This window comes from Sander vitreus, chromosome 6 (assembly GCF_031162955.1).
Source record: "Sander vitreus isolate 19-12246 chromosome 6, sanVit1, whole genome shotgun sequence".
NCBI lineage: Eukaryota > Metazoa > Chordata > Actinopteri > Perciformes > Percidae > Sander > Sander vitreus.
This window is the reverse complement of record NC_135860.1, coordinates 1,173,829-1,187,030: the sequence shown is the minus strand read 5'-3', so window position 1 is coordinate 1,187,030 and position 13,202 is coordinate 1,173,829. Positions and strand designations below refer to the sequence as shown.

The window sequence follows — 13,202 nt, the reverse complement described above, 5'->3', positions numbered from 1 at the left end:
CGTTTAAATAGCTGACAGCTAAACAGTGTAAAAGTGTGTCTGTATTTCACTGGAGAGGAACGTATGACAGATGTTGCGTTCACTTGAAATTCGCCAGCCTCGTGCTGCAAGTGTGTGTGTGTGTGTGTGTGTGTGTGTATATATATATATATATGTATGTATGTGTGTATATATATGTGTATATATATATATATATATATATATCACCAGATACATATATATGTATCACCAGGAGCTCTACACCTTAACGAAAGCATTGAGAACATTGTTTGTGTACCCAGAGTTTACTAAAAAGAGAGGTTTTCAACAACTCACCGTAGGTCTCGTTGTTTCGGCAGCAGCCATTTTATCAGTCAAAAACGATTGATTTCCGAATGCAACGTAACAGGGAGGGGAGTAAAGATGGAAAGCTCCTAAAGCTTAGTTCCATATAAATGCACGGATTATTTCTTGTTTTGTCGTTATTGAAAAACAATATTGACCTCGTAGTTGAAAAAGGAGCCTCATACGGAGTCCGTTCATTCGCATTCGGATATCGACTCATTTTGACTGCCGAGGAAGTAGCGGCCGGAAACAACGCGACCTACGGTGAGATGTGAAAACTTTTCTTTTTAGTAAACTCTGGGTACCAACCAATGTTGTCAGTGCTGTGGTTAAGGTGTAGAGCCCCTGGTGATACTTGGAGCAAAGTCTCATGTTGTGTCGAGCCTTCTTAGTGGTTTAAAAATAGATATTTTGAGGCTAGCATAAAAGTGTCCCCAGCACTCCCATTCAGAAGGCCATTTGACCCAAAAATGAGAATACGGTACATCTTAAAAGTGGCGTTTCCGTCCTAATTATGCTTTTAAACGAAGGTTTGACTCGGGTACATTCACAAAAAGACCCTAGGTAGCATTTTGGCGAGAGTTACGCTTTAACAGAAAAGAAAAGAGTAGTCATAATTTTCTAACAGACCTGTTAAGTCTCTATTTCTATTCTATTTCGAGCCGTGTCTGTGTCTGTCTGTGAAAGCCTCTGCTCCCCCCCCGCAGGTTTATGGAGCAGCCATCCAGTTCTACGAGTCCTTCTCCAGGGATCTGCTGTCGGAGCGGCAGAGCGTGCGGCTCGGGCTGCTCAGCGTGGTGGACCGGCGGCCCATCACCAACCGCAGCCTGCAGGTGAAGAAGAGCATCTGTGTCCTCTCCCACTGGCCCTTCTTCACCGTCTTCCAGAAGTTCCTCACCTTCATCTACAGATACTCCATCTCCGGACCCCACGTCCTGCCGCTCGAAAAGTCAGTGCTCCCATTTTTCTTTTACAGACCAAATCAGATCTGCTGCCGTTTTATTGATCCGTTATTTATCGGTAGGGCTGCACGATATGAGGAAAAGATGCGATATGCGATAACGTTGTAGAATAACGCGATACCGATGTTACTTGCGATAAATGAACAGATCTTAAAGTGATGGTTCGGAGTAATTTCACCCTAGGCTGCTTTGCACCTTGACCTCGAGCCAAACACCCCCCCATAAGCTTTTTTCCCTTGTTATAACGTTGGTGGAGTTAGCGTTATCAGCTGGTTAGCTTAGTGCAGGCGCTAATGGATCCACGTTTGTATCTCGTAAATGACCCCACTAATAATGCCCGGAATGATACCAAACTTCTACAGTAGTACAAATAGTTTCTGTACTTATAAAACGAGGCATTAGAAAGTTTGTAACTACACCAGAAGTATGTAGTAGTATGGAAGTACTGCGCGACAGCGCGGTAGCAGCCGAGAGGAGTTTCCATCAGGCAAGTGTCATTTAAATATACTTCTGGTGTAGTTAAACTTCCTAATGCCTCGCGGAGCCTTGCCTTTGCGCGGAAATTGGCAATTTCTGGGGAGAAACTGCGGCGTATTTGAAAAAGTGCAGCCCCCGCATAAATATGCAGACTTTGGCTGATTATGCATTGAATTATGCGATCGCATAATCACGTTTTTCTGGAGGGACTGGTTAATATTAATGGACAAAGCATCCGGTTCAGCGAAGTGCTGCAACATCACACAGACTTCTCGTTATAACGAGAAGTCTGTGTGATGTTGAAAACTGCCTTCAAATCCACATCCAAACACACAATGGTCCCACAAGGGCTCACCCACATCCAACGGGTTGAAACGCACCCTTCTATGTTTCCCGTGGCGGTGACTTGGACTTTGGGGCAGGCAAGCAGATGCCGGACAAACGCCATTGTCCGATCCGTTAAGTCTTCTGCAACACAGAATGATGTTCATTTTTTGAATTATGGTCTCTCTCGTTGATTTTAAAATCGGGGATAAAGCAGGGCGTGTTTTAGGGCGTGGCTATGATGTGATTGACAGTCCGCGGCCTGTCTTATATGTAATATAACTATGGGACAAAGATATATTTAAAACCTAGCGAAGCTAAATCTTACCTTGAATGCTGTAGGCTAGCTTTCAGCAGCAGTTGCATCCAGATTGGGAGTGAAAGTGTGTAACGTAACGTAACTAGTAACTAGTATGGCTCCTCCCTCACTCCTCCCTCTCTCCTCCCTCTCTCCTCTCTAACTCCTCCCTCTCTCCTCCCTCTCTCTCCTCCCTAACTCCTCCCTCTCTCCTCCCTCTCTCCTCTCCTCCCTCTCTCCTCCCTAACTCCTCCCTCTCTCCTCTCCTCCCTCTCTCTTCTCCTCCCTCACTCCTCCCTCTCTCCTCCCTAACTCCTCCCTCTCTCCTCCCTCTCTCCTCCCTCTCTCTCCTCCCTCTCTCCTCCCTCTCTCCTCCCTCTCTCCTCCCTATCTCCTCCCTCTCTCCTCTCCTCCCTCTCTCCTCCCTAACTCCTCCCTCTCTCCTCCCTCTCTCTTCTCCTTCCTCACTCCCTCCTCTCTCCTCCCTCACTCCTCCCTCTCTCCTCTCCTCTCCTCCCTCTCTCCTCCCTAACTCCTCCCTCTCTCCTCCCTCTCTCTTCTCCTTCCTCACTCCCTCCTCTCTCCTCCCTCACTCCTCCCTCTCTCCTCTCCTCCCTAACTCCTCCCTCTCTCCTCCCTCTCTCCTCCCTCTCTCTCCTCCCTAACTCCTCCCTCTCTCCTCCCTCTCTCCTCTCCTCCCTCTCTCCTCCCTAACTCCTCTTCTCCCTCTCTCTTCTCCTTCCTCACTCCCTCCTCTCTCCTCCCTCACTCCTCCCTCTCTCCTTCCTCACTCCTCCCTCTCTCCTCCCTCACTCCTCCCTCTCTCCTCCTCTCTCTCTCTCCTCCCTCTCTCCTCCCTAACTCCTCTTCTCCCTCTCTCTCTCCTCCTTCCTCACTCCCTCCTCTCTCCTCCCTCACTCCTCCCTCTCTCCTTCCTCACTCCTCCCTCTCTCCTCCCTCACTCCTCCCTCTCTCCTCTCCTCCCTCACTCCTCCCTCTCTCCTCGTCTAAAATCCTCACATCTGCAACCAGGATGGCTGCGCCTGTAACGGCAAACTCGACGACTGATAGCAGATCGCCACAAACCAATGGGAGACGTCACACATACGCTGTCCATTAGTATTTACAGTCCATGGTTTGGGCCTTTAGGGCTCGGGTGCTGCACCTAAACCTTTTATAAAGGCAGGAAAAACCGTGACTGACTGACTGTGTTTCCCCCTGATGTTTTCTCTCTCTGCAGACACATCTCCAGCTTCATGCACAACGTCCCGTTTCCTTCCCCCCAGCGGCCTCGCATCCTCGTTCAGGTACACGCCGAGACTCAAACCTTGAAAATGTGATGCCTGTGTTCTACATCAGGTCGGCAAAAATGACATACAGTATGACTTTAGAAGTCCACAAGTATGGCGAGGGGGGGGAAAAAAAGGAAAACCTGCAGCAAATCAGTTTCACAACATCTGAACACAGAGAAGAATAACATGTATTTGTCATCACAGGTTTATAAAAACCAGGAGCAGAGGAAACCAGACTTTTAATTTCCTTTTACTTCCTCCTCCAACAGGGTGTAGGCGGTCATCTGGTCGCAACCTGAACTCGGTAACTGTGTCAAAAATCAGGAGCGGTCGATCCAAATTGATCGTTTCCAATTAGCGGGCAACATTTCTTGACATAATTCATCCAATCAAAACATAATTTAGTGATGATTCATCAGGTTTTAGACGTGATTTCAATCAGCTGCATGCAGGTGGATCATCATTACTGTATCGTAGCGTGGGCGAAACAATGAGTCAATAATTTAGTGTTTGTTTGTGTCGGGATCATCTTTGAATGTTATTATAATAATAGGTATATTAAAGGTGCACCATGAGTTCCTGCATGGTTTCAGCGCGATTTCATTTTTGTCTCAAATCGTAGATCCGCTAGCTGCCTGCCCCCTGAACACACCGTGAAAAAGCCCGGTCTCGAGACAACACAGGGGTACTAGGGGCACAGGCTGTGCACCAAAATACAACAAACCACGTTCCAGCCAATCACAGACAAGATGGTTGGGTGAGACCCCCACCCCCTCCCCCAACCATCTTGTCTGTGATTGGCTGGAACGTGGTTTGTTGTATTTTGGTGCACAGCCTGTGCCCCTAGTACCCCTGTGTTGTCTCCCGAGACCGGGCTTTTTCACGGTGTGTTCAGGGGGCAGGCAGCTAGCGGATCAAGGAGAGAGACGCCTACGATTTGAGACAAAAAATGAAATCGCGCTGAAACCATGCAGGAACTCATGGTGCACCTTTTAATAGCCACACTTGAAACATTTTGGTCGTCATTCAGGTCAGTTATAAGAACTTTTAACTCACCAACTTCAGATTTACAGCAGCTGGATCCATCAGAGAAACAAACCTAAGACGAGGATCGATCACATTAGATTCCATTTAGTGTCAAAGTTTTGAACCCACTGATTTGTAGTAAGTGAAAACAAATAAACTACCTGTTAAACCTTAAAGGGTCACTTAAGTATTTTCCAACCGGGACCCTATTTTCCCTGTTTTTGTGTCCAAGCGACTGACGGGTACAACCTTTTTTTGAAATTAGTGCAGTATTAAGCAAGATCGCTGCAGTCGGGAGCCACTATGGTCAGCGTCAGTTTCCGTCCACTAAAAGTTCTGTTGTTGCCGCTGACAGACTCAGATTATTATTCTAAGTGTCTGACAACATTATGAAAGGATCCCTACAGAGATAGACCTTTTAGTTGAAGAGTAAGATCCTTTTAGTTTAACATGAATCAGTCCCGAAATCACCATCACCATCACCAAACTACACCAGACTCCATGTCAATAATCAGGACTTTTAGGGTTTATCGAGCCAGCATATCTCCACCAAACTCCATGTAAATAATCAGGACTTTTAGCGTGTATAGAGCCAGCATATCTCCACATGTAAATGGGTGAATTAAGTGTTTATTTCAACCAAACCAGAGTGGTGATTGTTGGAACAGTGGAAAGATGAACCAAGACGGCTTTTGGTAGTTTTATTTAGTTTCTGTCCACTTTGAATGAAGTGTGTTTTACGATGATAAAAGTCCTGATTATTTACATGGAGTCTGGTGTAGTTTGGTGATGGTGATTTCGGGGCTGTTTCATGTTAAACTAAAATGATCTTACTCTTTAACTAAAAGGTCTATCTCTGTAGGGATCCTTTCATAATGTTGTCAGACACTTAGAATAATAATCTGAGTCTGTCAGCGGCAGAAACAGAACTTTTAGTGGACGCTGACTGTGGTGCGCAAATCCCTGTTAATGTTACATTGACATATCGTTTTGTCTTGCTTAATACTAGACCAATTTCAAAGATTGTTGTTCCCATCAATCACTTAGAAAAACAACAGCATGGGAACATAGGGTCCAGGTGTAAAAATACCGCAGCCCACCCTTTTAACATTTAGTCAAAACCTACAGATAACAGACATTTGCATTTACTCTCTCTTCCTGTATTAACTCACAGGCGGTTTACATAAACGGTTTATTTGTTTAAAACCTGTCTGACAGCTGGCTGTGCTTTCATTTGTTCAATTTATATTCCCCTTCCAAGAATAAAGTTGGAGAGCAAAATCTTCTCATAACTGATGGAACGAAAGCCAAAACTATGAAAACAAGTTGTGCATTTAATAGTAAATTACTTCTTGAATCACTTTTAAAGCCCAACATGTCTGTGTGTGTATGCTCTGTATTCTTTATGAACGTTGTGTATTTCTCTTCCAGCTCTCTCTGCATGACAAACTGCTGCTCTGCCAGCCGGTCTCCTCTCCTCTCCCGCTCAGGTCAGTTTACTGCAGTACCAACACAACGGTGTAGTATCCAAAGTGACTCACAAAAAAGAAAAAAAGGCATTCAGTCGCCATTAAACAACAAGTTCAAGTATTCATAAATGAACAAAAATGAAGTGTGTGTGTGTGTGTCTGACAGCGGTGCAAGCTTCTTGAAGCTGCTGCAGAACCTCGGTCCAGAAAACGCCTGCACGTTGCTGCTCGCCGTCCTCGCCGAAAGCAAACTGCTGCTGCACTCGCTCCGCCCCGACGTCCTCACCTCCGTCAGCGAGGCCCTTGTCTCCGTAAGTTCTCACACACACACACACACACACACACACACACACACTCGCACTCACTCACTCACTCACAGACAGAGACTCACACACACACACACACACACACACACACACACACACACACACAACCACACACTCACAGACACACACACAGACACACACGCATTCACAGACACGCACACACAGACACGCACACACAGACGCACTCACTCACTCACACACAGACACGCACGCTCGCACAGACACACACTCACACACAGACACACACGCACACACAGACACACACACACACACGCACGCACAGACACACACGCACGCACGGACACACACACACACACACACACACACAGACACACACGCACACACACACGCACGCACAGACACAGACAGAGAGACCCGCACGCACGGACACACACACTCACACACAGACGCACTCACTCACACACAGACACACACGCTCGCACAGACACACACTCATACACAGACACGCATGCACACACAGACACACACGCACACACAGACACGCACGGACACACACACACACACACACTCACACACAGACACACACGCACGGACACATGTGCACACACGGACACACACACGCACACACACGCACACACGGACACACTCACACACAGACACACACACAGACACACACACACACTCACAGACACTCACGCACAGACACGCACGCACGGACACACACACACACAGACACTCATACACAGACACACGCACGCACACACACGCACGCACGGACACACTCACACACAGACACGCACACACTCACAGACACTCATACACAGACACTCTCACACACACACACTCACACACAGACACTCACACACAGACACACACGCACGCACGGACACAGTCACACACAGACACACACACACTCACAGACACTCATACACAGACACACACACTCACACAGACACACACGCACGGACACACACACACACACACAGACACACACGCTGACAGTATTAATTAAGGTCAGTATAATAATCTCTTTGTCTGTGTCTCCAGATGAGTTTCCCTCTGCGCTGGATCTGTCCCTACATCCCTCTGTGTCCGCTGCAGATGGCCGACGTGCTGCTGGCGCCGATGCCCTTCATCGTGGGCGTCCACTCCAGCTACTTCGACCTGTACGACCCCCCCACTGATGTGGTGTGCGTCGACCTGGACACCAACACCATCTTCCAGTGAGTCCGTGGTTACCAGGGTTATTATAGAAAAGGAAAATAAACTAAAACCTTCAAAGAGAAATAAAACTAAAACAACAAATCAAAGTTAAAATAAATGTAACTCATTTCACTTTTTTTTAGCTATAATATGTAATATGACACAAAGGAGACGGCATGAAATTCCTTGACATGAGATGGTCCATTCGGTCAGATAACATTTGGAAAGTGTAGAAGAGCAGCGTGATTAAATAATTGAATCCACATGGAGCAGGTCTCTGGTGCGCCTGCTCCATGTGCCGAACAGTTCAGACGGAGTTTCAGACATGGCTGTCACACGGGATGAAGGAAAGGAACACATGCTCTCAGCGGCGGACTGGGATAAAAATGCGGCCCTGGCCAGGCCGGCCCTTACCGGCCCAATTTCAGACGGGGACATACGGCATAACGCATGCGTTACGTGGCACGTTATGGCAAAGGGCAGGGGACATGCAGCTCGTCATACGTTTTCCCCAACGTACAGTATATGCGGCAATAAAAGAAAATAGAAAGTCATGAATAAATTTAGGTTTTAAAAAAGCAATAATTGCATGAAAACATGTTGTTGACGAGTCTCGAAGCTCGAGTCAAGTCTGAAGTCTTTTCGGTCGAGTCGCAAGTCATTTCTGAAGTCACTGTTTGTGTGACTTAAGTGGGACTCGAGTCCGAGTCTCAGACTCGAGTCCCCATATCTGCTACAAATTGCACATCTAACATATTGCACAAATGACACATTTCCACGTAACCTATGTAGTACACAATGACATATTGTACAATCCAACAGCCCATGTATTGCACTACTAACATATGCATAACCCCAATAACCTACTTATTACATCTGTCTGACTCCTCTCCTCCTCCTCCTCTCGTGTCTCAGGTCGGACGACAAGAAGCCGTTGTCATGGCAATCGTTACCCAGGAAGCCCGGCAAGACTCTGTTCAACACCCTCACCAACCTCCACAAGACTCTGGAGAAGAGTGAGTGGCGGCTCCAAACTGTCAGTCACAAGGCGCATTTCAAAATAAAGTGACAAGTGCTTCAGACAGAAAACGGCGAAACAAAACAAAACTAATGAAAAAACAAAGCTTAGCGCTGCACAGGACGTTTTGTCCATCCGTCCATCTTCAACTGATTATCCCGGGTCGGGTCGCGGGGGCAGCACCTCCAGCAAGGGACCCTAAACTTTCCCGAGCCCCATTAACCATCTATGAGTTGGGGATCCTGAGGCGTTCCCAGGACAGTGGGAAGATATAAGCTTTAACATTACACATTACATTGCTATGTTTTGGTTTAAAAATGAATATCTTCTGCTACGTTCCCCCCTCTCATTCCCCCTGCTCTGGTGTTTCCCTCTGAGTGAGGAGATGTTTTTTACAGTGTGTTCAGGGGACAGGCAGCTAGCAGATAGTGAGTAGATGTTTTTTTACAGTGTGTTCAGGGGACAGGCAGCTAGCGGATAGTGAGTAGATGTTTTTTTACAGTGTGTTCAGGGGACAGGCAGCTAGCGGATAGTGAGATGTTTTTTACAGTGTGTTCAGGGGACAGGCAGCTAGCGGATAGTGAGGAGATGTTTTTTACAGTGTGTTCAGGGGACAGGCAGCTAGCGGATAGTGAGGAGATGTTTTTTACAGTGTGTTCAGGGGACAGGCAGCTAGCGGATAGTGAGGAGATGTTTGCTGTATGTGCCTAAAAAAACGCGACATCGCTTAGAGCACCTTTAAATATATGTTAAATATCTTATATAGACTGACTTACTTTTTAGCAGAGAATGTTTTTTGACATCATTAGATAATTGAAATCGTATTAACTCTGCTGTGTTTTCCTCCCTGTCGCTGCAGTTTGCACCCCCGTCCAGGAGGAGGCGATGCTGGAGTTCCTGTGGACGGACTGCGATCAGATCTACCGGAGCCAGAAGCAGCTGGAGCTGGAGATCCAGGAGGCGTTCCTTCGCTTCATGAGCTGCCTGCTGCGCGGATACCGAACCTTCCTGCTGCCCATCACCCAGGCGCCGTCGAACACCGCCACGGACTGCAGCTCCCTGTTCAACCTGCAGGGTGAGCACCAGTAGAGGGAGGGGGTCTGTCTGTGTGTGTGTGTGTGTGTGTGTGCGCGTGCGTGTGTGTGTCTGTCTGTCTGTCTGTCTGCGTGTATGTGTGTGTGTGTCTCTGTCTGTCTGCGAGTGTGTGTGTGTGTGTATCTCTGTGTGCGTGTGTGTTTGTGTGCATGCTACCGCACTGGAGCTGAAAAATAAGCTAATTAATCTGCCAGTTATTTTCTAGAATTGTTGATTAATCATGTGGTATATAAAGTGTCAGAAAACAGTAAAACAAAAACGTCTCTCCCAGTTTCTCAAGTCCAATGATGTCTTTAAATGTTCAGTTTAATATGATATAAATCAGAGAAAAGCAAGAACTGTCCATATTTGACACACAGGAAACTGAACATGAAACATTTGTTCAAAGATGAATCAACAGTCAAAGTAGTTGTTGATTGTTGCCTTTCTACTTCAGATATGGCCAGATTTTGACTTAAAAGCTGCGGCCTCTTTTGGACCAAATGTTTGACAGACAAACCACAAATTACTGTGGCACCAAGTTCAGCTTTTCTTACTATCCCGGAGAAAGTTTGGTTTGCATGCCGGCATTAACACATACTGTAGGTCACAGGCTTTAAAAATCAAAACAAATCTGTCAGTAGGCCTCTCTTCGAGCAGAGCAGCAATCTTTCTTTACCGTAGGAGCAACACGACAGTTGGGCTCCATTTACATTGGCGTCTCCCCCTCTCATTCCCCCTGCTCTGGCGTCTCCCCCTCTCATTCCCCCTGCTCTGGCGTCTCCCCTCTCATTCCCCCTGCTCTGGCGTTCCCCCCTCTCATTCCCCCTGCTCTGGCGTTTCCACCTCTCATTCCCCCTGCTCTGGTGTTTCCCCCTCTCATTCCCCCTGCTCTGGTGTTTCCCCCTCTCATTCCCCCTGCTCTGGTGTTTCCCCCCTCTCATTCCCCCTGCTCTGGTGTTTCCCCCCTCTCATTCCCCCTGCTCTGGTGTCTCCCCCTCTCATTCCCCCCTGCTCTGGTGTTTCTCCCCTTTCTCCCCCTGCTCATTCCCCCTGCTCTGGCGTTCCCCCCTCTCATTCCCCCTGCTCTGGCGTTTCCACCTCTCATTCCCCCTGCTCTGGCGTTTCCCCCTCTCATTCCCCCTGCTCTGGCGTTTCCCCCTCTCATTCCCCCCTGCTCTGGTGCTTTCCCCCTCTCATTCCCCTGCTCTGGCGTTCCCTCTCATTCCCCCTGCTCTGGTGTTTCCCCCCTCATTCCCCCCTGCTCTGGCGTTTCCCCCTCTCATTCCCCCTGCTCTGGCTCCCCCTCTCATTCCCCTGCTCTGGTGTTTCCCCCTCTCATTCCCCCTGCTCTGGCGTTCCCCCCTCTCATTCCCCCTGCTCTACGTTCCCCCCTCTCATTCCCCCTGCTCTGGCGTGTTGCAGTCTTAACGGCCGCAAACGGAGACCTTTGGCAACAACGTTTCTCCTCCTGATTGGGTCTTAACAACATCTCACTCTCTGAGACTAAGCTACTAACGTTACGATGACAACTACCAGCAGCGGGTGTATACCCGTATACACGCTGCCTCCTGTTTATGTCCAGTATACCAGAATGTTGATGAGATATTTTGGTTTGGGCGTGTTAGTTTAGACAGATTAGATCTTCTACTGGAGATAAAAACATTTATGTACACACACCGTTTACAAATCAAAACATAGCGATGTAAATGTAGCCTCAGTCACACAGGATGAGTATTATGTATCAGGTGTGATGTTGATGGGTGAGTCGGCGTCTCTCTGCAGGGTTCCTGAAGTCTCGGGATCGAACACAGCAGAAGATTTACAGTCAGCTGACCAGGACGCAGATGTTCACTCAGTTCATCGAGGAGTGCTCCTTTGTCAGCGACCGGCACGCCTGCCTCGAGTTCTTTGACGAGTGCGTCCAAAAGGTCAGAGTAATGATAATACGTTTCTTGTAATAATGTTACTTTTTTAATTTAGCACCTTTTACAGACGGTAAAGTTTAAAGTGCTCATATTATACTTTTTGGCTTCTTTTCCTTTATTGTGTTATATAATGTATATCTTTTTTGTGCATGTAATAGGTTTACAAAGTGAAAAAGCCCAAAGTCCCCCCCAAAGGGACTTACCATCTCCAACAGAAAACACTGTTCACAAACTGCTCCAAACAGCTCTATTGTAGTCCAGCCTTTACTTCAGAGACAAACGTGGTCACTTTGGAACACACGTTATAATGCTCGCCTAGCTGCTAGCATGGCACGCCCTCATACTCTGCTTCTGACTGGCTAGTAGTCCTTACCTAGCTACTGTCAGGGCACGCCCTCATACTCTGCTTCTGACTGGCTAGTAGTCCTTACCTAGCTACTGTCAGGGCACGCCCTCATACTCTGCTTCTGACTGGCTAGTAGTCCTTACCTAGGTACTGTCAGGGCCCGCCCTCATACTCTGCTTCTGACTGGCTAGTAGTCCTTACCTAGGTACTGTCAGGACACGCCCTCATACTCTGCTTCTGACTGGCTAGTAGTCCTACCTAGTACTGTCAGGGCCCCCTCTACTCTGCTTCTGACTGGCTAGTAGTCCTTACCTAGGTACTGTCAGGGCCCGCCCTCATACTCTGCTTCTGACTGGCTAGTAGTCCTTACCTAGGTACTGTCAGGGCACGCCCTCATACTCTGCTTCTGATTGGCTAGTAGTCCTTACCTAGGTACTGTCAGGGCACGCCCTCATACTCTGCTTCTGATTGGCTAGTAGTCCTTACCTAGCTACTGTCAGGGCACGCCCTCATACTCTGCTTCTGACTGGCTAGTAGTCCTTACCTAGCTACTGTCAGGGCACGCCCTCATACTCTGCTTCTGACTGGCTAGTAGTCCTTACCTAGCTACTGTCAGGGCACGCCCTCATACTCTGCTTCTGACTGGCTAGTAGTCCTTACCTAAAAGATGGAACAGAAGTGAGATGTCTCACTCTGTAGCTAAAACAGAGAGCTCAACACACAGGGTGAAAAGAGGAGCTGCAGCAATGTGCAGTACAACAAAAATATGGTGTTTTTTGAAAACCGTGTAAACCTACTCTGATATAACCTCTAAATACAATTATGAACCTGAAAATGAGCATAATATGAGCACTTTAAAGAAAAGAATAACGTTTTTAAGAAATAAAAACTACAAACAAACTTTTTTTGGGTCATTCAATCAGGCCTGAGCCAAGAAAACATGATAAATAACATATTACATGCATAGTTTAATCGGTGTATTTCCTGTTGTCTGTCTCCAGGTGGACGTGGAGAAGCCGGAGGAGGTGAGGCTGATCGATCTGGATGAGAGTCACAGCGGCGAACACACCGTCTTCATCATGCCTCCTGAAGAACCGCAGGAAGCTGACGGCTCCGAGTGTCCCTCAGTCTACAGGTACACATTACTCAATTATGAAAAAGGTCTTTAAACTGC

The 13,202-nt window shown here is 47.5% G+C and overlaps 1 protein-coding gene across 5 annotated transcripts in view; it reads left to right on the top strand.

Moving 5' to 3' along the window:
* dennd4b (DENN/MADD domain containing 4B) overlaps nucleotides 1-13,202 on the top strand; it is an 81,201-nt gene that overhangs the window by 40,903 nt on the left and 27,096 nt on the right. For all 5 annotated transcript variants that reach the window (XM_078251997.1, XM_078251999.1, XM_078251998.1 and 2 more), the window contains exons 6-14: nucleotides 1,032-1,273; nucleotides 3,626-3,692; nucleotides 6,135-6,193; nucleotides 6,339-6,483; nucleotides 7,507-7,682; nucleotides 8,578-8,678; nucleotides 9,540-9,755; nucleotides 11,540-11,685; nucleotides 13,030-13,163. In XM_078251997.1, coding sequence (XP_078108123.1) covers nucleotides 1,032-1,273; nucleotides 3,626-3,692; nucleotides 6,135-6,193; nucleotides 6,339-6,483; nucleotides 7,507-7,682; nucleotides 8,578-8,678; nucleotides 9,540-9,755; nucleotides 11,540-11,685; nucleotides 13,030-13,163 — 1,286 coding nt within the window. The remainder of the gene's footprint in view (nucleotides 1-1,031; nucleotides 1,274-3,625; nucleotides 3,693-6,134; nucleotides 6,194-6,338; nucleotides 6,484-7,506; nucleotides 7,683-8,577; nucleotides 8,679-9,539; nucleotides 9,756-11,539; nucleotides 11,686-13,029; nucleotides 13,164-13,202) is intronic.